The sequence below is a fragment of the Hemibagrus wyckioides genome, linkage group LG04 (genome assembly GCF_019097595.1).
Source record: "Hemibagrus wyckioides isolate EC202008001 linkage group LG04, SWU_Hwy_1.0, whole genome shotgun sequence".
Lineage (NCBI taxonomy): Eukaryota > Metazoa > Chordata > Actinopteri > Siluriformes > Bagridae > Hemibagrus > Hemibagrus wyckioides.
In genome coordinates, this window is record NC_080713.1 from 7,492,492 (window position 1) to 7,518,896 (window position 26,405).

Below are 26,405 nucleotides of genomic sequence, written 5' to 3' on the forward strand. Positions count from 1 at the left end.
GAATGTTATGTGATGGTCAAACAAACAAGACCAGTAAGTCTCCATTTAGTATCTGACCTCCATTCAGCCTTTCCTGGCCTGGGAACCTGCAGGCATTAATTGATGCTGGTGTGCTGGCCCCAGCCTAAAGGTCATGAGGTCATTGGAGTAGTGGAGTCCTGAAGGAGTGTCAGGGGCGGTTTCAACGACCTTTGTCGTCCCACTGCACAATTCCCTGAGTAATCCCTTAATTCAAAAGGCCATACAGAGATAATAGAGAGAGCAATAATAGAGTTCAGTTGGGACGATTAGGCGCGTTTAGATCTGTCTCCCAATTACACAAGTTTGTCCTTGAAGACTCAAGCTGCCAGGGCGAACTCTTGTCAATCAATCCAATTAATTAAATCCAATTAATTGTGGTCGGTCTTGAAGACCCATCACTGTCCCCTAAGTATCTGACACTGAGGCTAGTCCATCACTTAAATAATTTAGCTTGGGCACTTGAGCAGTTTTTGACTCTGGGAAGTCAGTATTGATTTTTTTTATTTTTTTTATTGATTGTGTATTTGTTTATTTTTTTCCTGCTTGTTTTTTTTATGTGAAGTGAGATCAGACTAAACTCAATTCTGATTGTGTTTCTATATAAATTCATTCTGCTTCTATATATCAGTAATAAATATTTTTTTATCCCCCTTACACAAACAAACACGACAGTTATTATGGCGGGGCTGCTGCAGATTTTAACAGTTTAGTGACATCTAGTGGTGGAATTGTGTCAAACATCTGTTCAGTGTTTTAAAGAAAGGAAATGGTTGAAGTTGAATAAAATTATGATATAAAGACTGTTTGTTTTGCTCCTGTAATTTCCTGTAATTTGGGCCAGAATAAAAAAAAAAAAATAATACACCTTTCTTAATTCAAACCTAATAAACCTAATCTTGGGGGAAAAAAAGATTTATTTTGATTATTTAGTTCTGTGCAAATGTCTTATTCTTTGTGGAAATTCAGTGGGAAATGTTTATTTTATGACTTCTGCATTATTGAGTGAAAAACAAAAGAAAAAAGTCATGTCCAAAACATGTCCAAGTCATGTCCAAAACAATTTCAAATAAATAAATAAATAAATTCCAATAAACAATGTTACATTACATAATGCACTACTTTTCCTTATAAATCTGTATAAAAATTCAGTCTGTGCCTAATACTGCCTATTCATTTATTTAAGAAAGTATAGAGTTGGTACAGTCTGTACTGATATTGACTTTTTCACTGTAATGTGTATTTATGTCCATTTTCTACTCTACCACCTTGAGTTCTTTATGTGGTCAGTTTTAATGGATTGAGGGTTATGTTAACACACTGTCTATGTTAATGGATTGTTAAAATTCAGTTTTAGACCTTCGGAAACCTAAAATACACAAATGTTCTCTTTTTCACGGTAAAGATGGTGATTTCTTCTTTCTAATAATGGAACTGTAGGCTATGTGTTGCGTAAAAAGTCACTGTATGGGAATTAAACGCATGATGCGGTGCATGCGCTTAGGGCACTTTTTTATGGCACAACAGGATTTCAGTATCAGTCCTGCGCAGAACTGGGCGGACACCAGAGGCAGGGTGGGACACTTAAACTTCACTTAAACTTTCTTTCCTTAGACACACTCAAAACTTCACTGGAAAATCCTCACCTAGCTGACTGAGCTCCTGCCGAAACATGTCGGACAGCACCTCTGATCCAGGCTCCATTACCAATCCGGTGAAGTTTAAGAACCAGGACTTCGAGTCTCTGTGTGCTGAATTTCGCAAATCCGGTAAGCTCTTCTTGGACCCGAGCTTCCCTGCTGATCAGAACTCGATCGGCATGCCGGCAGATCCGGACCCCAAAATGGTCATCAAGTGGCTGAGACCCAAGGTATACCCAATCTATACACATTGCGTGTTTAATCCAACTGGTTCTTCCATAGCCTCAGGATCTGAATTCTGTGGAAAGGAGCAATCACAAGTTCCAACATACCTGATCCTGGCAGTGTCTTTTCTGTAATCTTGCCTAGGTGTGATTAGAACGGACACAGAACCAATAAGGATGAAATGGTGGTCAGAAAAAAAAGACCAGAATTTGTTGAACGTATAAATTGGTTCTTATTTTTATTATTATTTTAGAGCAGCAGTGACATAGTCTAGCATACACACTCTTAAAAAAATAGGTACTAATCTGTTTGCTGGGGTGATATGCTTACCGTATCTTATCTTACCTTATTTTATCCACTCTTAAGATGAATACATCTTTGACCTGGAAATGTGGATATAGAGCACCTTTAAAAAGCATAAAGGTATACATTTTAGAGTAAATTTTAGAGTGCATACTAAAGCTACAAAAGATACCAAAGATCCCAGCATCAGGGAAAGGGAAAGTTTAGTACCCTACCTTATACAGTTTAGTCATTTTATCTGCTCTAACACATTATTAGAACCTGGACATTAACTGATAAACTATCTTGTGTTCATGTTTTGATAATCAGCTATAATACATAAAAAAGTTCTGAAAGCCTCAAATGACACTCTTACCTTACATTAGTACCACATCTAGATTCTGATGTCATTTCAACTATTGTGGTTTTATACAAGATGTCAAGTGTAATATTGACCAAAAGTGTATATGTATGCCCTATGGGTTGTTTTAAGACAATTGCGACAGTCTTAAGGGTTATTATATTTTAAAGGTATGGGCATTTCTGGTCAGTTTGGTGTGTCTCTGTGCTGACCCTACACTGGTTTGCACTCTTCGGTTAATCTATAAAACATGTATATAACTCTGGCAGACTGTAGAAGGAAGCAGTGAGGGTTAGAGTGAACCCTCATTGGCCAAATAGTTCACATGCCCCACATCTGGGTACATAACATGTACATACATGTACATCTGGGTACATGTATATATATATATATATATATATATATTCTCTGTGTGTATATATGTGTGTGTGTAAATAAAATTCTGTTTTGTTTAATTCTGTTTGGTTTCCTCATGCCTGTCTTCATTTACGTTATATATTTATGTATATATGACACATTTTTCTTTTTACTCTGTTCAGGAAATCAGCAGCAATGCTGTCTTTGTGGAAGGAACCACGGGCACTACTGATATCTGCCAGGGCCAGCTGGGTGAGTCACTGCACAAGTTTTTGAGATTTTAAACCTAAGTCTAATGGGATAAGGCTTGGTCACATCCTAGGAAGGAAAAGATCACTGAAGAATGGCCTGTGGGCATGAACACAATCAGAGAGACATCTGCCCTGGCGAGAATCTCGTATCTGGTCTTCCTCTTATCATGCAGATTTTCTCTCGTCCTTTGCTCTCGCTCATTTCTTTCTCTCCTCATCTTCGCTTGATCCCCGTTATAATGTTTAATATCCCATTCCCGTTTTCCCCCTCTAGCTGTGAGGCTTATGCAGGTCTCCAGTTCTGAAGACACCCCGCTGAGAGCTGTAAAACAGAGCTGCCTCGGGGCCTTCACATCAAAACTAGAAAGGAAGGGGAGGCAAGGGAGGGATGGGTTGGCATGCATATGCTCCCTTCCCTCCTCCCATTTCAACTTTGACAATTATTTTGCCCTCTTTTCTCTTTCTCGCACTCACTCATCCCCCACTCGCTCGCAGTCTGGTTTTGATTGCTGGTAAGCATGCAAGCTCTGAAAATCCTGCAGAATATTTGCAACATTTTTCCATACTCTCTATTGAGAGCTGAGATATGAAGAGTTGTTGTTGTTGGTCAAAATGTCCACAAAGGTCAGTGCTACTGGTCTTCAAATGCACTCAACACACAACCAGCCTGTTTCTCTCGACCTCATGTATGACGAAGCACTTATATTTCATTCTAATTAGGTTAATGATTAAGTCTCCAGGCACAATATTTGGTGAAAAGTAGATATATTTCCAATATCTATATATACTCCCTGAGAATTTCCCTACTTCGGATGTGAAGGAGAAGCTGCAGCTGATTTCTTTCTAGCTGAGACTATAGATCCACCGAGTGTATCAGAGTGAACCAGGCAATACATTTTGATCTCCAATAGGGATCATTTATTCAAGCCCACTTCTCTGACACATCTCTAACTCGATCAAGAGTGACTGAGAAGAAGGACATGAAATACAACAGCATGTGAAAGAAACATTAAGAAAAGAGTGGTGGAAAGACTAGAAGTAAATAGACTAAGAGTGCATTTTAGTCAAAGTCAAAGAGTTTTGCTTGCTATATGAAGGCAAACTACGAAGCATGCATGATTTCATAACAGCAGTACAAAATTACTGATACATATTTGATAGTACTCTAATTGGGTAGATTCATGCATGTAGGCTGTTGTCATTATGGTTAGTTTTGCTTGAGAATCTTGGACAATGAAATGTCAATCATACACGCTCATTAGGATATTAGGTCATGCCCAGACAGTCTCTGAAATCTTTCTGATGCCATATGGCACCCCATTGCTGATATACGTTAAACTATAGTGACTGTGTATACACTGAATGGTGTGTGTGTTGTGTGTGTGTGTGTGTGTTTTGTGTGTGTGTGTGTGGACAAGTGTGCCAGGGGTTGTATACAGTATTAGGACAAAATGAAACAATGTGCAAAATGTTCAGACAAAATGAAAAGGCATTTCTGGGTAAAAGTGGAAAATGGGAGTTGAGTAATGATCCTGAGTTTGGGTCTGGAGGATGCATGGTGGTATTAAGTAACATTGTTAACCATTTCTAAACCCTTCTAGGCAAATGAACAGCTGTTTACTGTTACGCAGGAATGTTAATGTGTGTGTGTGTGTGTGTGCAAATGTGCACACCTCACACACAGACTTATCTTCCTTGTCTTTTCAACCAAAACGTATACGTGCTGTCATTTTCCTGACAGTACATTTTGATGGGCATTTCTTTTCTCAGTAATTTTTACCTCCCTGCATGTGTTCTTTAGGTAACTGCTGGTTGCTTGCTGCTCTCTCATGTCTCACTATGCACCCTACCCTGTTTGAGAAAGTGGTCCCATCCGGACAAACCATGGATGCATCCTATGCTGGAATCTTCCGCTTCAGGGTAAGACAGACGAATGGCAGTTATGAGTGGAAATCCACTGACAAGACGGTTCTTAAATGCAGAAGATGCTGTGTATTAGCATATGAATATGCAGGGATAAAAATTAATGAATGGAATCATAGACAACGAGGGTGTCAAAAGTCATCCATTTACATAAAGGACCTCGTCTATGAGCTGGAGTGAGGATCGAGGTTAATTTTTCATGTGTGTGTGAGATTTAGACAGGGGTGTTAATAAGCATTATCCAGCCCTTCTTTCTCAGGGGTATTGTGGGGATTGTTCCAGATACCCTCTGAAATCACTCCCCCTGAACATCCCATCAACTCATGCTGACACACATCCCCCTACCCCCCATCAACACACCTCCCACACATGCTATCATTATTCATCCAAGAGCAGTCTTCAGTTTGGTATCATTGTGTTTCTCGTGTGTTTGGCACAAGTCTTGCACGTGCATCCAGGTGGTTAATATTTTTTGACATGTTTTCTTAAATAAGTGCTTTAGGGAAAGGTAACGGAAGCAGACGGGGCAGAAAGTACACTGAGTTCCACTTTCCTGCAGCCATATCAACACAACAGACTTCCTAAGTAATGTGTTGCTTAACTGAGCTGCCTGCTGGAATAAGTAAACATCTGAAATGATGACTCTTTAGATGCTCTTTCAAGGGATTAAATGAATACTTGAGGGAAATATGCATTTATATAATTTGTCACTTAACCCAAATACGTTTTGTGCTATAGCTTGCATAACCATAGGACAAAATATTTTGCTATTATAGCTGCAATAACGATAGTGTTAGTTACTTTATCACAAAAATGTGTGATTTTCCTTATAACTACTTCCAAACACACCACAGCCATGGTGAAATGCTTTTTTCTTTTGATTTTAATCCTTTGGATTGTTGTCATTGCAGGACATATTATCCTGGAATGGAAAGAGGGGTATCAAAACTATTGCAACTCACTATGTTATCATCATTTTTTTCAGCTTTATACCTTAAAAAGGTGATTCTGGTGGTCAAAAATCCAAATGTTTGGCTGCCCCATAACACTTCACTGTTCACGTTCACATTAACGTTGTATAGATCTGTCTAGATTACTCTTACTATGACATACACAGTCATACAATGACTTAACCACATCAGCAAGCCGGTGTGATATTACTTAAAAACTGGATGTTTCATCATTTCCAAATGCTGTTAAGTGAGATAGACTGCTATAGACTCCTATAACTAAATTAACCAGGCTCAAAAAAAATCTGTAAATGTTTTTTGGATCATTTCCTGCCTCCTATGTAATTCTCACTGTTCTTGCAGTGAAGTAGGAATCCAAAGCATGAACTGCTTGGTTCTTATATCATTGAGGAATTCTTCAGAATCATAATACATGAGGTGATAACAGCCTTTGTATTAGCCTAGTTATTTCTGAAGGCTTAATGATAATCTGGGTTTAAACCTATTGACAAAACAGGCTATGAAGCTGCCATCTTGATGGAAAAAACAATAGCCACTTTAGGACTATACTTATTGAATTCTACAATCTGATTGGCCAATTGATCAATATTCTATAATAGCCGTTCCGAGCAATTCACAGGATTATATCAATCCTAATATGTTTTCGTTTCTACATTAACAACGGGATCATATTTACAGATAATAATGTGTTGTTATTTAAAAACCAAAAGTTATAATCACTGATAGAGTGAGGTTTTCTGTTAGGAGACAGGTATAAGAGGACATTTTTCAACTTCGGTGCTGTAAAAAATGATAGTTTCCCATCATGCCACATTACACAACCACATCAGTGACTATTTTCCCCTACAACAGCATTCCTGCGAGTGTGTTATTCCTTCCTTAGAAATTGTGGATGCATTTTTACAGGTTTCCTTGTATAAAGTGAAGTCAATCAACTTCAACGCAAGATGAACTTCAAAGCATAGTCGAGGAAATGCAAGAGAGACGTGGGTCCCTCTTATTATGTAAGTGGTCTTTTGGTGAGAGGGAGGGCGAGAAAAGAAAAAGAAGGGTAAAAGAAGGTGCAAGTCTGTTGTTTATGGTATTATGGTATGATGGTTTAAGTGTTCAGACATGTAGACATTGCCTAAGGGCATGAATGCACAGATGCACACTTGTGCACAGACAGCCACATTCATGCAAGGTCCAGACAAGCCGAGTAATTCTGTCGAAGTTTTTACCGATGACCTCCTCTGACCTGCGCAGGAAGCTAGTGGATAGAGTGCTGACAACTATGGCATGAAAAAAAATAAAACAAAACACAAAGATCAAGAGGTTATGTACAGCAGTATTATAAGTGGAAAACAGACAAGATGGCCGTTGTATCATGTTTTCGAAAAGTGTGAGAGCAAAAGGTCAAAATAAGGAAGGCTGTTACAGAACTTTGTAGATTGTCAAAGCAATGTTGAACTGTTATAACTATATATATCGAACGGTTGGATTTTATACGGTTAGGACGTTAGACTACAGCTTGAAAGGTCAAGTGTTCAACTTCCAAGCTGCTACCCCTGTGTCCTTAAGGCAAGGTCCCTCAAAAGGTGTAGAAAATCACAATAACATCAGAGGTTTAAGCTATTAGGTTTCTCATTTACATGACACACTGCATTTTATTATTAGGTCAAGATGAAGAAAAAAATGGTGCTAGTTACAATGCAAGTAATAACAGGAGCCAACTTGCTTCTCTGATGTTTCACAACATTAAACGTAACAATAAAGGAATAAAAAGCGTGACATGTCATTTGTCATTAAATAAAAACTGTAATTATTGGCGATTACTGTGGATTTATTGTGATGATGGTGAGAAAGGAATCATATATGGCAGGGCATGTTGATTTAGCAACAATGGAGTGGTATGAAATGGGTAGATTAAGAAATCAAGAAAAATATTTCAAACCACAATCCTAACAGATTGCTAAAGTCCAGTTTAGTTTGACAGAAGTTACTAAAAAAATTGGTCGTAGTTCCTAAATTGTCTTAGATGGTTGACTGCATAATCTTTGCATTCCCTGTGTGATTTCCCTCTGCTTTCTCTTCTCAACAACATGCTGGTAATTGAACTGGCAAATTTCCTTCATGTGTGAATTAGCATGCAAATGTGTGTTGCATGTGTGTGATGTCCTGCGATGGATTGGCAACCCTTCCAGGCTGTATTTCCACCTTGCGCCGTATGTTAGTAGTTATGTAAGTCATTGTCTGATACTAGAAATAGAATTAGCCCTGCTATTAACCTGATTATCTGAAGTGATTGACTCTCTCTCTCTCTCTCTCTCTCTCTCTCAGTTCTGGCAGTATGGTGAGTGGGTGGAGGTGGTGGTTGATGACAGGTTGCCCGTGCGAGGAGGCCGTCTGCTCTTCAGCTACTCGCGCACTAAGAACGAGTTCTGGAGCGCCCTGGTGGAGAAAGCTTACGCCAAGTCAGTGGCAGCATATGTGTGTATGACTGTGTGAGAGCGTGTGGGATAGAAGAGCATCAGTGACACAGCTTCCTGCCGCTCTTAGGCCGCTTTTACAGTCTAATTGCGTGTAAACAAATGACTGTTGACATCCTACTCAGTATCCATGCGTCAGTAGAGTCCCGATGATGAGCGGACCGAATCAAAATGGGTTCAGCCCCGATTTAATGCAGGGTTTATGTTTGTAGATTGCAGTGAATGACTTTGTGTTGGAAACAATATATGTGAATTAAATGTCAATATTAGGGCTGAATATATGCGTAGAACTATTATTTATGTTTTAGAATGTCTTCACAAGGGTAGTGAGAGAAATGTGTGTACTACTTGCACTTGTAGGTTGATTGGATCCTACAGCAGTCTGAAGGGAGGCAACATTTCTGAGGGGATGGAGGACTTCACGGGTGGCATTGCTTACACTCGTCCTGTTTCCTCCCGCACTCCTCCCGTCCTGTGGAGGACGCTCACTGCGGCACTGTCCAGAGGCAGCCTACTCAGCTGCTTCATACAGGTATACACACACACACATACACACAAGGAAGTTCACTTCCTTTTCAAGGTTTCTTCCTCATTTCATCTCAGAAATTTTTTCCATGCTAGTCTCTTCTGACTTATCATTAAAATCTAAATCTACATCTGGATTTCTTTGTATCTGCTCTTAAAAGGGTTGTACAAATAAAATCGAAGATTTTGCAAATTGAAGTGAATGTTCTGACGTTTCCTTCCTCTAGCCTTGACCTGTGAGGCTAATGTAATGTTGCTAACAAATAATTGAAGCTAAGAGGCTAGCACTGTGCAAACTGCATGACTAAATCAGTTAGTCACACGTTCCTCACAGGTTCAACTGTTCAGTCGCTTTTGTGGTTTCTGAAACTGTCTCACACTGTCGAATGAACGAAGACAACTTTGACCGAATGACTTGAGGCTAACAACAGCTCATCTTAGCCACTACTGTCTTCTTTCACACATAGTGTGGAACTCTCCTATTTCCTGTTTACGTATAAAAAGTATTAATGACTCACATAATGTCTTGAGTGTCAGTGTGTCCATTTAGCTACATTCTACCAGTTAGCTACATCCTTATAGCTTTAGCCCAAAACTAAAGAAGAAAATTTCAATGTTGTGGTGATAAACTACAAGGAGAGAAACTGTGTAAGTCTTGTTTATGTGACATTCTCATGATCTGTGCAGTATGTTAATTTGCACCATAGCAGATGACAGATGGATTTCTAATTAATCATGATTGATATGAAATATTGAAACACAGATTGCTTTCAAAGTTTTACATTGACTCATAGCAGATGTTTGGTTTGACTATACAAAGTTAAACAGTATAGCCATAATCCTTTCCTTTCTAATGCTTGCAGTAGTGGTGTATCTCTGAAGAGTAAGTCTGGTCTTCTACACCTCAGGAGTTTTTCTCACACCCATCTGCTCTAATCAGTTGTGTTAGTTTCAAACACCCAGAGTATGTATAGCATATTGATCCAAATGAGTGCAGTGGGTACAGGCTAAAGGCAAACTTTAAGGAGAACTCCCCCCTGAAGACACCCCTCCATACTAATCTTTATAATTATGTGATCTTCAATGGATTGCAAGATTCATTCTGTAATGAATTTCATTGTTTAAACTGATTTCTTCCTGAAGTGTTATGCAGCATTGGGGCAGTGGTGGCTCAAGTGGTTAAAGCTCTGGGTTGAGGATAGGGGTTCAAGCCCCAGCACCACCAAGCTGCCACTGTTGGGCAACTGAGCAAGGCCCTTAACCCTTTCTGCTCCAGGGGCGCTGTATCAAAGCTGCCCCTGCGCTATGACCCCAAATTCCTCAGCTGGGAATTCCACTGTGCTGTAATGTATATGTGGCGATAATAAAGGCTTCAAGGCTTCTTGCCCTCAGTTCATTGCTTTATTTCTTGGTTCTCTACTAAACAGATCAGTTTTCAAAACTTCAAATGCCCTTCTATGATTGCTAACTAACATAACAGAGTCTCCTTATGGGAATTTGACTCGAGTGTTGGATTTCTTCACTATGAGTATTGTCTGAAATTCATATCATTCATATCATTTAAGACGATTAATGAACAAAGTTCCTGTTTTTTTTTTCTTCTTCTAAATGCAGGCCAAAAGTGTGAAAGAGATTGGCAGTGTGACTCCAGAGGGGCTGGTCAGAGGTCATGCCTATGCCATTACTGCCACAGATAAGGTAGGACATCTCGCTACCCACACACGTATATGTTACAAATCTTTTAAAAGCTGATAAATTACAACTTGTTAGTGTGTGTATGTGTGTGGAGGTGTGCAAGAAAACTGAGGAGGTGTTACTGGTGAGACTGAGAAACCCCTGGGGATTTGTGGAGTACTGTGGTCCGTGGAGTGACAAGTGAGAAATGCTCAGTTCTCATTTCAGCGCTAAAAATGATGTCCTCCTAACTGCTGCTAAGCTGTTTGTGTGTGTGTGTGTGTGTGTGTGTGTGTGGACAGGTGTAAAGACTGGGATGGCATAGAGAAAGCAGAGAAGACCAGAATCAAATTGAACATCGAAGAAGATGGAGAATTTTGGTACATAAACATCAACAATTTTGTACTAAATATAAATGATTTCTGAAACAATAAGACCTGATTACTCGAATATGTCCTGTTTTCTTACTCTGACTCTGATTACATTATATCTTTGACAAACCATATCAACAAAACAAACTACCATAGGCATTTCAGCCTTCAAATATTTGTCATGACGCAGACTAGTTCATGCATATGTTTATGATTAGTGGAGTAAGAAGGGTTCCATGCTGTTAATCCTGCATATAAAATTAACCAGGAAATATTGCTAAGAACTTTCCCATAGCTTATAATTAAGCATTACTGCAGTCTAGTAAGACATAACAGTATAAAGTGTTCACCAGCCTGTTGTTTATAAGGCTGTATAACTCTCTCTCTTTCACCCTGAAAGCTCAGAGACACAAATAAGTAGACTTAATAATAAGACACCGGTGAGAATAATCACGCGTTACCTACTGGTTTGACCCGCCTTCTCTTCATCCAGAGCCGATGCTCAACCACGGAGGCTTAGATATTTTTGGCCACATCGTATCATCAGGGGATTGCGAGTACAGGTTCTGACAATGCCATAGCTATTCGTGGCCAGGAGGTGCACGAGGTCTGCGAACACTGTTGGCTGTGGTCTCTGGGTGGATGGGATGGCATACACTCTCTCACCGGTCAATCACAGTGACTGTAGCTAATTGTGTGTATGTGCAGAAGAGGGTACGCTTCCCTCTGAATGTGTTACACTGGCCTCTGACACAGCATTAGCAATAGTTTGAAAAGTTCACTGGCCTCACATGTCTCGGAGGATGCACCAGATCTGGAATGGCTGTCGTATGATAGAGGTGTGGGAACTGTCAAATAACAAGATTAAGGATTTTAGAGCAAATCATAGTTTTATATTAATGAGCTTCTACTAATATGCTATCGTTTCTATGGTAACAGCTCATTCACAGGGACAAATGATAAATGGATAAAACAAAATTGGTCATTGGTATGGTGAAACTTTCTGTAAGGGACATTTATGTTATATTTATGGAAGGAGTCTCCAGTGTATGTGCTTTGCTATGAATTAATGTTTATAATGGAAGCTTTAGGGATGCAGTGTTGCACCTCGTGAAGTTTCCTCACTAACACACTGACTTTATAGCTGCTGCAATGTAAATAATAGAGAAAAATAAACTTACACAATACACTATTTGCATGTAATGTTACATTTAGTTGTGGAGTCCCAGCCGTGTGTGTGCATTTGTGTGTTTGTATTACATAGGATTGGGGTGCAGGACTTTTGCAAGCTGTATGACACAGTGGAGTTGTGTAGTGTGAATCCTGACTCTGATGCTGGAGATGAAGGTAATGAGTCCTCCTGGTCCTTGATCTCTCATAAGGGATCCTGGGTGCCCATGTGTTCTGCAGGGGGCAGCCGCAAAAACGCACGTAAGTATGTGTGTGTGTGTGTGTGTGTGTTTGTGTGTGTGCTGTGGAGGGCAATTTTAAATGATGACTAAGGTACCGCAGACAGCAAACTGGAAGTATGAATTATTGTGTATTAAAAATAAAATAAAATAAAATAAATAAATAACAACACATTACTATTATTATTATTGTTGTTGTTGTTATTAATAATAATAATAATAATAAGAAGAAGAATAATATAATTATATACTAATTTGTAGATTATTAGAAAATGTTTTTAATGTTATTATTACACTACAAACCAACCAAATACATTCTGATTTTCAGTTTTCTAATTGTTTTCTTTCAAATTATAAAAATATATATATATTTTTTATTTCCAACAGGAACTTTCTGTAAGAACCCTCAGTTCCACTTGGTTCTGTCGCAGCAGGACGTTGAGGATGTGGAAATGGACGAGGATGAACTGGATACCGGTGATGATGATGACGATGCCAGCCCTGCAGCTCCAGCAAAGAGCAGTGTGGACAAACAAAAGGAGAAGATGAAGAAATGCACGGTGCTGATCGAGCTGCTGCAGAAACACCGCCGACTGAAAGACAAAGTCAACTTCCTTTACATCGGCTACCACATCTACAAGGTGAGAAGTTGATGCACCGTTACACTTTATAAGCGTATCAGTAGGAAAAGATGCAATAGTCCATGTTTAAAATTTCTAACTAATATAAATAATGTGTTAAAGTATACAGAAATTCTAAAATACTAATTGTAATAATAATAATAAAAATTTAATTCACAACATTAGAATAAACCTGACTTCCTATCCAGATGTTTGTCTTGTTTGTCTTTCCCTGATATACACATTGTGTGATAGAAAATGTTAAATATCTGTATATAAGATTTATTAACTATTATAACTAGCTGTATATAACGATTTATCAACTACCAGCTGTAATATATACTAATGAAACTTCTTTCTGTCTCTCTGTGAACTTCCTGTTTGTCTTGTAGGTGCCCCCTGAGGTGAGTAATACTTTATATATGACTGATCTGTTTAAATCGCATAAGCCTGAACCACTGTCCACTCCTCCATCTATCCCAATAGCTGCAGGACAACACAGGTTCTTTCAACCAGGAGTTTTTTGGCGCTAACCCGCTGGTGGGCCGATCTGGAGAGTATCGCAACGTGCGTGCTGTGTGGAGGAAGGTGCACTTGGACCCGGGGCACTATATCGTCGTGGCGTCCACACAGAGGCCCAATCAGCCTGGGGAGTTTTTCCTCCGCATCTACGCCAAGAAAGGCAACACACTGGGGTATGCTGGAGTGATGTACTAGAAAAGGAGGGAGGAAATATCCTGGCATGGCATTTCATTACATTTTATAAGTTTTTAGTGAAATAAATGAGGATTTATTTTACGCCTCTATCTCTTCACTTTCGTAAGCTTTTAAATTACAGTCAAAACTCTCACAAGAACAAAAAAGTCAATATACACCGAACAGGCATAACATTATGAGCAGTGAGAGGTGAAGTGAATAAGAGTGATTATCTTCTCATCATGGCACCTGTTATTGGGTGGGACATATTAGGCAGTAAGTGAACATTTTGTTGATGTGTTAGAAGCAGGACAAATGGACAAGCATAAGGATTTGAGCGAGTTTGACAAGGGCCAAATTGTGATGGCTAGGCGACTGGATCAGAACATCTCCAAAACCGCAGCTCTTGTGGGGTGTTCCCGGTCTGCAGTGGTCAGTATCTATCAAAAGTGGTCCAAGCAATGAACAGTGGTGAACCGGCGACAGGTTCATGGGCAGCTAAGGCTCATTGATGCACATGGGGTGTAAAGGCTGGCTACTGTTGCTCAGACTGCTGAAGAAGTTAATGCTGGTTCTGATAGAAAGCTGTCAGAATACACAGTGCATGATGGGTCAGGGTTGTTTTGGCAGAAAAGACGGACCAACACAATATTTGTCAGGTGGTTATAATGTTATGCCTGGTCGGTTTGTTAGTCGGCTGGTCGGTTAGTTCTGCTCCTTTCGCCTCCCTGTGAATGTTGAGCAGTTTTCACTTAGGTTAAATTTAATAATTGGGTCTCTCTCTTTTTTTAATGATCTCATCACCTTTATATCTCATGCAATGTAGTTAAGAAACAAATGTATGCAAGAATAAAGAAAAGTCTGGGCCATCCAATTCGTCCTGGGAATTGTCAAGCTGATAGTCCTGAATACTGACTGTAAAGCATTTGGACTGGAAATTATCTTTAATTATGCCCCTTATTGGATATATTAATATTTTTTCTCCTGAATTTGGTCACCTGCCAGTTTTCACCCAGCAGCCAGCTCTCTCCTTTCAGCTACAGTGGTGAGGGTGAAGCCTAACACATGCTTCCTTTCAGACATGTGAACACAGCCAGCCACATCCTATCCGACTGCAGCTCATAGGAAAGTGCTATCTGCCCTCTTCCGAATGCATACATACTGGGAATTAGCTAGCGTTGCTGTGACTGAGAAGGGAGAGAGAAAGTATGGCATCCCTCCAGCCACAAAGAACAAATAAATTTCACTTTTTGGCTTTCTTTGTTTCTTGCATGCTTCCATTTCCTCTTCTTGCTGCTCTTTCCTTTCCTTTTCTCTCTTTCTTGTCTTTTCCCATTTTCTCTCTTTAGTCCTTTTGTTCTTGTCTAAATATAAAGCAAATATCTTGATAGTATATTTTTCCATTTTCTTTTTTCTTTGTTGTTGTTGTTGTTTGCCTTTTTCAATTCAATTCAATTCAATTTATTTGTATAGCGCTTTTAACAATGGACATTGCCTCAAAGCGGCTTTACAGAAGTATAGAAATACAGGAAAAAGTTTAAAGTTAAGTTACTATTTTATCCCTAATGAGCAAGCCTGAGGCGAGGAAAAAAACTCCCTGTGATGATATGAGGAAGAAACTTTGAGAGGAACTAGGGCTCAGACGGGAACCTCATCCTCATCTGGCTGACTCTGGACAGTTAATAATGTAAATGTTGATAATGTCCTTTCTGCACCAGCAACTAAGAGATCATTGTAATTTCTGGGTTCATTATTGTCTTAGCACTAATTCCTGCAGAAAGCTGATTGCCTTTTTCTGTTTCTTTTTTTCCCCTTCTGCTACTTTCTCCAAAGCAATTCTGCTCTCTTGGACTCCCAGCCATGGATGTCTCTGGCATTGTAAAAAAATTTGAGCCTGATAGTATTGTGCCATTTTCAGATGATATCTAAACTGTATCGTCTTCTTCCTCTGTTCCAGGGTTCGTGAGATCAGCTGTTCTACTGCTATTACTACGGTGAGTGTGAGCGAGTTGCTAATGAAAGATAAACACCGCTCAAGTCACACACTGACAATCTTACACTGCGTATGTTTGTCCTGAAGACTGTCATGTCAACGCCTCCATCAGCCGAGGATCAGAGAACGGTGCAGAAGTGGTTTGACGGGGAAGCCGGAGCGGTAAGAACGTGATGAACTGACTTGAGGTGTGATGATGTGTATAACAGAAACAGTAACTGATGTCACTTATTTTCTCTCCTCAGGATGACAAATTAAACGCGCTGGAGTTTACGAAGCTGGTCAACTCAGGTCAAACTCGAATTTTAAGCTGTACATAAAATGCATTCAATAATTCATGATTTTCTGACTTTCCCCTCTAGCTGTAGCTCACTGGCCAAAACTGAATCTGGGATATGCTTCCATAACTGTACATGAGGCAAAGATGAATCATTTTTGTTTTAGATTATGAATGAGTATAAATACCAAAATTCATTCATCTTCAGTAAGAGCTTTATTCTGAGCAGGGTTTCAGAAATCCGGAGCTTGTTGAGAGATGGGAATACACCTGGAATGGTGCCCCAGATTATCCTAGAGCACCGTGCAACACACAAACACACACACACACACACACACACACAAACACACACACACATTCACACAAACACACACACACACACACACATACACTTACGTGCGTTTTTGCAGCTGCCCCCTGCAGAACACATGGGCACCCAGGATCCCTTATGAGAGATCAAGGACCAGGAGGACTCATTACCTTCATCTCCAGCATCAGAGTCAGACACACACACACACACACACACACAAACACACTTTCACACATTCATTCTCATAATCATTCACACTTAGGGATAATTTTGAGTCACACCAGATAAATATAATAAAATCTTTCTTTCTTTCTTTCTTTCTTTCTTTCTTTCTTTCTTTCTTTCTTTCTTTCTTTCTTTCTTTCTTTCTTTCTTTCTTTCTTTCTTTCTTCTGCATGTGTTTTCTTTCTTTCTTTCTTTCTTCTGCATGTTTTCTTTCTTTCTTTCTTTCTTTCTTTCTTTCTTCTGCATGTGTTTCTTTCTTTCTTTCTTTCTTTCTTTCTTACTTTCTTTCTTTCTTTCTTTCTTTCTTTCTTTCTTCTGCATGTGTTTTCTTTCTTTCTTTCTTTCTTTCTTTCTTTCTTTCTTCTGCATGTGTTTTCTTTCTTTCTTTCTTTCTTTCTTTCTTTTTTTCTAAAAAAATTCCATTATTACACTGTTACACATTAGAGCAATGCAGAGTGATTTAGTTCAGGGTTTCCTTTTCTCTAATTATATTAAATATTTTTCTTAAAGCTGTATAGTTGTAATAAATAGGTGTGTAATGTTGTACATTAAAAATGAGTCATGTTTATAAAATAAATAGATTCTGAGGGTCCGTGGATTATATTTTTTTGGACATGAGGTTAATGTAGTACCAGTAATGTCCACCAGGTGGCGGTGGTGTTCAGACCCAGAGCTGCTCTGTGTAAGATGCCGGTTCATGAACTGAAACAACCTCACTTCCCTTATTACAAGCACATGCTCTGTAACACAGCACAGCGCTGTGTGTGTGTGTGTGTGTGTGTGTGTGTGTGTGGTGTGTGTGAGTGTGTGTGTGTGTGGTGTGTGTGTGAGTGTGTGTGTGTGTGTGTGTGTGTGTGTGTGTGGTGTGTGTGTGTGTGTGTGTGTGGTGTGTGTGTGTGTGTGGTGTGTGTGTGTGTGTGTGTGTGGTGTGTGTGTGTGTGTGTGTGTGTGGTGTGTGTGTGTGTGTGTGTGTGGTGTGTGTGTGTGTGTGTGTGTGTTCGCACTAAGCCTCACACGCTCTCTTTGTCCTGCAGTGCTGGAGAAGGACTACCATGTTCCTCTGGAGACATGCAGACAGCTCATTTTCACACAAAACGTATCCTTCATCTGGACATGTCTCCTCTCTCAGTCCAACACATTTCCCCTCCTCTTCCTCTTTCTTCCTGTTAGTCTTCCTCTTCTCTTATAATAAAGTAAAGAGTGTGTACAGTGTTTTTTTTTCTAAAATGTGTCCAAAAAAGTTCTTTCTTTCTTTCTTTCTTTCTTTCTTTCTCTAATTATGTTTTATTCTTCTCTTCAATGTTCTTTCTTTCTTTCTTTCTTTCTTTCTTTCTCTAATTATGTTTTATTCTTCTCTTCTCTTCAATGTTCTTTCTTTCTTTCTTTCTTTCTTTCTTTCTTTCTTTCTTTCTTTCTTTCTTTCTTTCTCTAATTGTTTTCTCTTCTCTTCTCTTCTCTTCTCTTCTCTTCTCTTCTCTTCTCTTCTCTAATTATATCTTATGCAAATGTGTTTTCCTTTCTTTCTTTCTTTCTTTCTTTCTTTCTCTAATTATGTTTTATTCTTCTCTTCTCTTCAATGTTCTTTCTTTCTTTCTTTCTTTCTTTCTTTCTTTCTTTCTTTCTTTCTTTCTTTCTTTCTTTCTTTCTTTCTTTCTTTCTTTCTTTCTCTAATTGTTTTCTCTTCTCTTCTCTTCTCTTCTCTTCTCTTCTCTTCTCTTCTCTTCTCTTCTCTAATTATATCTTATGCAAGTGTTTTTTCCTTTCTTTCTTTCTTTCTTTCTTTCTTTCTTTCTTTCTTTCTTTCTTTCTTTCTTTCTTTCTCTCTTTCTCTTCTCTTCTCTTCTTCTTCTCTTCTCTTCTCTTCTCTTCTCTTTCTTCTCTTCTCTAATTATATCTTATGCAAGTGTTTTTTCCTTTCTTTCTTTCTTTCTTTCTTTCTTTCTTTCTTTCTTTCTTTCTTTCTTTCTTTCTCTAATTGTTTTCTCTTCTCTTCTCTTCTCTTCTCTTCTCTTCTCTTCTCTTCTCTAATTATATCTTATGCAAGTGTTTTTTCCTTTCTTTCTTTCTTTCTTTCTTTCTTTCTTTCTTTCTTTCTTTCTTTCTTTCTTTCTTTCTTTCTTTCTTTCTCTAATTATGTTTTATTCTTCTCTTCTCTTCAATGTTCTTTCTTTCTTTCTTTCTTTCTTTCTTTCTCTAATTGTTTTCTCTTCTCTTCTCTTCTCTTCTCTTCTCTTCTCTTCTCTTCTCTAATTATATCTTATGCAAATGTGTTTTCCTTTCTTTCTTTCTTTCTTTCTTTCTTTCTTTCTTTCTTTCTTTCTTTCTTTCTTTCTTTCTTTCTTTCTTTCTTTCACTAATTATGTATTCTGCATGTGATTTCTCCATCTTTTTTCTTTATTTCCTATTTTTCTTTTTCTTCCCTCCTTCATTCCTCCTTTCTTTCTTTCTTTCTTTCTTTCTTTCTTTCTTTCTTTCTTTCTTTCTTTCTTTCTTTCTTTCTTTCTTTCTTTCTTTCTCTAATTATGTTTTATTCTTCTCTTCTCTTCAATGTTCTTTCTTTCTTTCTTTCTTTCTTTCTTTCTTTCTTTCTTTCTTTCTTTCTTTCTCTAATTGTTTTCTCTTCTCTTCTCTTCTCTTCTCTTCTCTTCTCTTCTCTTCTCTTCTCTTCTCTAATTATATCTTATGCAAATGTGTTTTCCTTTCTTTCTTTCTTTCTTTCTTTCTTTCTTTCTTTCTTTCTTTCTTTCTTTCTTTCTTTCTTTCTTTCTTTCTTTCTTTCTTTCTTTCTCTAATTATGTTTTATTCTTCTCTTCTCTTCTCTTCTCTAATTATATCTTATGCAAATGTGTTTTCCTTTCTTTCTTTCTTTCTTTCTTTCTCTAATTATGTTTTATTCTTCTCTTCTCTAATTATATCTTATGCAAATGTGTTTTCCTTTCTTTCTTTCTTTCTTTCTTTCTTTCTTTCTTTCTTTCTTTCTTTCTTTCTTTCTTTCTTTCACTAATTATGTATTCTGCATGTGATTTCTCCATCTTTTTTCTTTATTTCCTATTTTTCTTTTTCTTCCCTCCTTCATTCCTCCTTTCTTTTTCTTTCTTTCTTTCTTTCTTTCTTTCTTTCTTTCTTTCTTTCTTTCTTTCTTTCTTTCTTTCTTTCTTTCTTTCTTTCTTTCTTTCTTTCTTTCTTTCTTTCTTTCTTTCTTTCTTTCTTTCTTTCCCACGTTTGTTTCCTCTGTTTTCCTTTACCCCCCCTCCTGTCCTTTTTTGTATTTGTTTTTTTCTTCACCTCTGCTGGTTTGTATCCTGACTCGTGGATATGTGTAGACTGAAGGTAGAGGCAGGCTGAGTCGTGATCAAGCCGATAATCTCCTCTCCTCTCTGCGCAGTCTGCAGGTACCCGAGCCTCCTCTCCTAAACTCATTTGCTATGGCAACGTAAACATCTTAAATAGCAGAAATACCGCAGATAAAGATGACGCTGGTGTAGTTTTGGGGGAAATTGTTGTCATATTTCTGTTTCCCTGTCCTCTCTCTGAACTGAATTCTTTCGGGCTTAATAAAGTATGTTTGGTTAATCCACACTCCAAACCTGCTGTTCTGCACAGCTGGAAACCAGCGCTAGCGTGTAGTGAATGACTTACATTCCGTTCCTCGTTCCTGTGGTTCTGCTGTTTACTGAACATGTAAATATCCAGTTCTCAAACCTTACTTTTTTTCTGTGTTCAAGTCAATCTTTCTTGAGTATGACGAGGATTCATCTGGATCCATTAGTCCTTTTGAGCTCAGTCAAGCTCTTAAAGCAGCAGGTATGGGCTTTGAAAACACACACACACAACACACACACGACATAAAAATGTACACAAACACCTGTACAAGACTCGAGGGGATACCATAAATTAACAGAACATGAATTCCCACATTCCTCCTCTCTCTCTCGCTCTCTCTCTCTCTCTCTCCCCCTCCTTCCCCCCCCCCATCCCTTAGGTGTGCAGTGTGATAATAACATACTACACATGCTGTGGGAGCGCTTCGGCTCTGGAGAGCAGCAGCTGCCTTTCTACATCTTCGTGTCATGTGTTACCAGACTTCAAGTCCTCTTTGGTAAGCAACTCCATTACAGCAGAATCCCCACATGCATTACATTACACAGTCTAAACACACACACACACACACGCACACACACACACACACACACACACAGTATGAATCTAACTGTACCTTTCAGTAGATAATTTAGATACATACTGTACATATATAAGCTGTAAGATGTAAAGATATAAAATGTAAGTTAAAAAAAGCACAGACCCTGGACTTGTGTAACTCTAAATGGTGGACATGTATTAGTAGATGTATTATTGAGTTGTGTATTACTGAGATCTATCTATCTATCTATCTATCTATCTATCTATCTATCTATCTATCTATCTATCTATCTATCTATCTGTCTGTCTGTCTGTCTGTCTGTCTGTTTGCCAATCTATCTATCTATCTATCTATCTATCTATCTATCTATCTATCTATCTATCTATCTATCTATCTATCTATCTATCTATCTATCTGTCTGTCTGTCTGTCTGTCTGTTTGCCAATTTATCTATCTATCTATCTATCTATCTATCTATCTATCTATCTATCTATCTATCTATCTATCTATCTATCTATCTATCTATCTATCTATCTATCTATCTATCTAATAATGTGCCATTTCAAATATGTCTTCATGTAGGGATATTTGTCTTTAATCCCCCAAACCCCAATCAGGATGCATCCCAGATATCTTTCTACTCACTATAGAAGGAATAAAACACAACACTGTTATCCATTATAGAAAAAAAAACCCTTACCAATCATTTATAAAGTGGTGTGATGCATTACCATAACGTCACACTTTTTATCTGTTTATAGTTACATTTAACATCCTTGAAACAAGTTCCTGTTACTACTTTCATTTTAGCAGCTGTTTAGAAACAGTCATTGCCTGACGAGCCTCTCCTTTTTTCTCTCTCTCTCTCTCTTAATACGTTAATTAGATATATTTAAACCGATCAGCCATAACATTATGAGCACTGAGAGGTGAAGTGAATAAGACTGATGATCTCCTCATCATGGCACCTGTTAGTGGGTGGGATATATTAGGCACCAAGTGAACATTTTGTCCTCAAAGTTGATGTGTTAGAAGCAGGAAAAATGGGCAAGCGTAAGGATTTGAGCGAGTTTGACGAAGGGCCATATTGTGATGGCTAGACGACTGGATCAGAGCATCTCCAAAACTGCAGCTCTTGTGGGGTGTTCCCGGTCTGCAGTGGTCAGTATCTATCAAAAGTTATAAGTGACCCAGATCTCAGTCCAATCGAGCATCTGTGGGATGTGCTGGACAAACACGTCCGATCCATGGAGGCTCCACCTCATAACTTACAGGACTTAAAGGATCTGCTGCTAAAATCTTGGTGCCAGATACCACAGCACACCTTCAGTGATCTAGTGGAGTCCATTCCTCGACGAGTCAGGGCTGTTTTGGGACCAACACAATATTAGGCAGGTGATCATAATGTTATGGCTGATCGGTGTATGAAGCAAAAGCTTATTTTACTGAAAGTTATTTAAACTTGTTTGTGGAGATAGATTTGTCGAAGATATTTAACAGTTCTATCTTAGGAAGGTTGTGTTAATGAATTTTGGGATCTTTGTAATGCTGTCAATACACCTGTTGAGAATTAGTGTAACAGGATCAGGTATTGCATAGCTTTTACGTGATTAACACAGATGTACGAGTGTTGAGGTGCTAATTGGAGATATTGAAGGAGTCACACTGTTACACACTTCTCCACAGCTCTGTTTGAGTCAGAAAGCAGCCCAGAGGTGAAGAGCAGAGGCATAGACACGGTAAGCTCAGATCTCGTTCTTCTTCTTCTTCAGCTCGTCTCGTCTGTTTCTACTTCTCTAGTTCTTCCGGACCTAAAGAAATGAAGGCTAGACTTTTATGGTTTGTATTGTACAGCTTCGTATTGTACTTCGTATTGTAGCTTTGTATTGTACAACTCTAATCGGTTGCTCGTGGTTTTAGGTTATTTTAAGAGCAAAGAGGAGATTTTTCCCGAATGACTCTCAGGCAGAATTCTCAGAGAATCCAGGCTGATTCATTTTTAACCCTCGTTCACTTCGGGTCAAGAAGATTTCCATGTGAAACAATGTTAAAAGCCACGAGAGGGTTTGGATTACAGTGATTTTATCACAGTGGTCTTAGGCACAACACAAAACAGACCTCATATGATAAAAAATGAGAAAATCCAGTATTCAAAAAATAATCTTTAATTATAATTGTAAATAATTCTCTCATGTAATCAAGCCTGTTAAGCAAAGTAAAAGGTAAAGATTGAGGATTTTTTTTTAAAAAACAGACGTCTAATGTTTTATTGGTTTAAAAGGTGTGTTTATATAATAAGGATTTTACACCAGCATTTAAAGCAGCTCAAATGCTCAGATTTCAAAAGTGAAACACTCCGGTTTATAACGTAGAACCTGCTTTGGGATCTGATTCCAGTGCTAAAAGAGTAAGCCTGGGAAGTGCCTACTTCTATACATAGTTTGTATAACGTTAATAATATAGATAATGAATTTATTTGTATGTATCGACATGGATGGGGAAAGAGTACTGAGAAATTATACTTCAGTAAAGGATTGATAATGTGTCAGAATGATATTCAGATTAAAAGAGAAGTAAGTATCCAGCCAAAAAAAGTAAGTATCCATCCCTCCTTAACTCTGTGTTGTTTTGTAGCTCTGTGTTGTTTTATATAGCACCATTGTCCTGGAGAAATGTTGTCTCATTTCGCTGCGTCAGCTATGTATGGTTTAAAATGTTAATAAAAGCTTCTTGACTTGATTTAGGATGTTTAGGAAATTTACTCAAGTGTAGTCAAAAAGCAGGAGAAAAACGTTAATGTGGTTGAGTGATGATATCAACTTGTTTCCATGTGTAAAGTAGCTTTAATAACTTTTCTAAAAACTGTTAGAAGATGATTTTGTTTTAAAGCAACGTTGTAGTTTTGTCTGAAACCTCTACAATGTAGTAAAGCAAAAAAGGAAATAAAATATCATGTAAATAACCAGTGTTTACTTTGAATTTGACTTTCTGCCTAGCTCATTTCTGCTAGTCTGACTAGCATTAGCAACTAAACAAGCTTAGTTAAAGATAACTAAGCAAAATTGACCTCAGCATACTTATTTCAGATTAGATGAAGTTCAGGTCTTCTAGCAAGGCAAAAGAAACACCACTTTATTCATGAGTCTTTACGTATTGTAATATTTTATTGAGCTAGGTTTGATGCTGGGGGGGGGGGGTGGATGGTAAACTGAGCATTTGTTTGATATAAAACACCCAGTTATTGGCTGAATGAACATTTGAATTGTTATGAGTACTTACATATATAAGTAGTTTTTCAGTAATATTCAAGTAAAATATAAATTTGCCAAAATGAATTTTAAGAAAAGTAATGAAGGACAGTGACCCGTCCAGGGTGTACCCCTGCCTTTGGCACAATGTGTGCTGGGATAGGTTCCAGGAGAACCCCGTGACCCTAATTAGCAATAAAGCGGGTATAGAAAATGGATGGATGGATGAAGCACAGTTACTCAAGTATTTTTCACCCTGATGTAAAGCATGCTGTAGCCTATATAGGTAAAGATATATAGTATTTTTAATTAGAACTCAAAGTAGTATTTATTCTGTTCCTCGTTTTGGGTGAATGCAGAGCGGATGGTGATATTAACTGTGATATTTCTGAAGCTGCTGGTTATTAATAGCTGTACGCTGTGTAATGGTTCGTGTCTCTGGCCTTTTCTGCAGTGGCTGCTCAGGCTGCTGGCTGTGTGAGCGCGCTCAGATGTGACACCTCAGCAGGACAGACCTGTACGGCCAGGACTATGCAGACGTCATCCACCTGGATTTGCGTTATTTCTCTCTCTCACTCTACCTGTTCCATTTCATTTATATCACACTATCTCGGCCTTGTTCCGATTGCTTCCACCCACCCATCCCTCCGTCTCTCCATCCCTCTATCCCTCTATGTGACGCAGGTCATATGGGTCATTCCTGATTATGGTCCAGACACGCTCCCTGTTCCCTGTGTTTCAAAATAGAAGCTTAATAAGGCCAATATTCTGGATAACTATATTTTGTAATAACCATACTATCTTTTGTACTATCTGTCTGATATATTATCTAATAGTTAAGTTTGGTTTATTTGCTTGATGCGATGTTTATCATATTTTTATTCTATCCAGTTAAACACTTCTCTCTTAACTGATAATATAAACTGGATAAATATATCAAAAATGATCATAAATATTCCAGTGTTAAGAACACTACAGAAATAAGCATAAGAGTTTATTATCACTTCCAAGTTCTGCCAAATTAGACACTAGATCAAATCCTCTAGATACTAAAACCAAAATACAAACATCCAAAATGATCTAGAGAGAAGAATGCAACAAAAATAATGCTCCAAAAGCCTGGGATTAGCATGAAATAATATTCATTTTGCTTTGAACATTTATCAAATATTTTATGTATTAAATACTTATGTTCTGTTGGAATGCAGTTATTTGGTCTGAGGCCTCAGTCTGAATTTATTAACGGTATCTGAGCATGAAGATGTGTCTTTCCTCATCTTGTCTTTTTGTTCTTTCTTCCAGTGGGCATGGGAATCAATGATCTTTCAAATAAATCTAAGTATCCATATATAAACCTGGATCTTTCTTTTCATAGTGGATACGTATACATACACCTCCACATACACACATACACACACACACACAAGGTCTAGGGGAGTGAGAGTGACTGCTGGTATTAAAAGCGATGTCTCAGCAGCGCTGCACGCATCGCCTCTATTCTTGTCGCTCTGACGCCACGTACCGCGTCATCACGCCATCGCTCCCTCCTCCGCTACGTTCTCCCTCTCTCCCTCCCTCCAGCTCTCTCTAGTAACTGGCTCGATCTGCTGCCTCCTCCCCTTGTTCCCTTTCCTCTCTCGCTCTCTCCCTCTCTCTCACACACAGCCGCACATGCTCACTCGCACCCTTTTTATACACGCTCGTCCTTTTTCCTGAACCCCTATTTATAGAAGTGTATTTATGCAAGACGGAGCAGAGGTTGCCCCCGGCAACAGGCCAAGCATTTCTGGAAAGGAACACCTGTCAGTCTGGAAACAGCTGTCTCCATCTTGGCATCTTCCCTTACTCTTCTTTTTCTTCATCCTTTTATTCGTATAGCTTAAGGCGCTTTTGAGTCCATCTATGTGCATGTGGATCTTCCTTTTCTCTCTCTCTCTCTCACCCTCGCTCTCTCTCTCTGTGGTCTGTGGATCTGGCTTGAGTTAAGCTGTGTCTAGCTGTACACTACTCAGTTGTCAGGCCACACACTGAGGAACTTCCTGTCATCTCCTGGGACATACACCTCCCACAGAGCAGGATCAAATCTCTCTAAACCATGGTCATACCATCACACTTACACCCCAGCAGAGTCTGTACAACCAGCATGGGTCTGACAAGTGAACGTCTCTCTCTCTCTCTCTCTCTCACACACACACACACACACACACACACACACACACACGAAAGCCCTAGCTACACCACCACCTTTAAGTGACCTTGACAAATCTTTACTTTTATGCCAGGTACTACTAACAACCTAATTCTGTTGTATTATAAACAAAATATATAATATAACCAAATGCACTGTAAATCTATTTAAGCTACATTCAGCTGCAAAACCTCAGATGATTCAGACTGGTTTTGTATACTCCAGCCAGATG

At 38.6% G+C, this 26,405-nt stretch overlaps 1 protein-coding gene across 2 annotated transcripts; it reads left to right on the forward strand.

Annotated features, from left to right (window-relative positions):
- The first annotated feature begins 1,542 nt into the window (after positions 1-1,542).
- On the forward strand, positions 1,543-26,405 carry capn12 (calpain 12). Of its 2 annotated transcripts, XM_058387025.1 has the most exons (21): positions 1,543-1,888; positions 3,066-3,135; positions 4,936-5,054; positions 8,348-8,481; positions 8,857-9,028; positions 10,636-10,719; positions 10,811-10,896; positions 10,998-11,075; positions 12,331-12,497; positions 12,863-13,116; positions 13,488-13,499; positions 13,582-13,790; positions 15,749-15,785; positions 15,872-15,946; positions 16,030-16,075; positions 17,631-17,692; positions 19,920-19,988; positions 20,322-20,400; positions 20,579-20,695; positions 22,424-22,476; positions 24,440-26,394. In XM_058387025.1, exons 1-21 carry the CDS (start codon positions 1,691-1,693, stop codon positions 24,464-24,466), a joined length of 2,148 nt encoding a protein of 715 aa, XP_058243008.1. In that variant the 5' UTR covers positions 1,543-1,690; the 3' UTR covers positions 24,467-26,394. The 2 variants fall into 2 exon arrangements, with proteins under 2 accessions (XP_058243008.1, XP_058243009.1); XM_058387026.1 differs by lacking the exons at positions 1,543-1,888; positions 3,066-3,135; positions 4,936-5,054 and adding an exon at positions 5,135-8,248 and having other exon boundaries at positions 24,440-26,405.

What these genes read in the sequence shown, in the direction of transcription:
- capn12 (XM_058387025.1), top strand. Translation starts at nt 1,691, where the DNA reads ATGTCGGACAGCACCTCTGATCCAGGCTCCATTACCAATCCGGTGAAG. An exon ending in TCAAGTGGCTGAGACCCAAG is followed by an intron (nt 1,889 to 3,065) that starts GTATACCCAATC and finishes TACTCTGTTCAG; the next exon opens with GAAATCAGCAGCAATGCTGT. An exon ending in GAAGAAGATGGAGAATTTTG is followed by an intron (nt 11,076 to 12,330) that starts GTACATAAACAT and finishes TGTATTACATAG; the next exon opens with GATTGGGGTGCAGGACTTTT.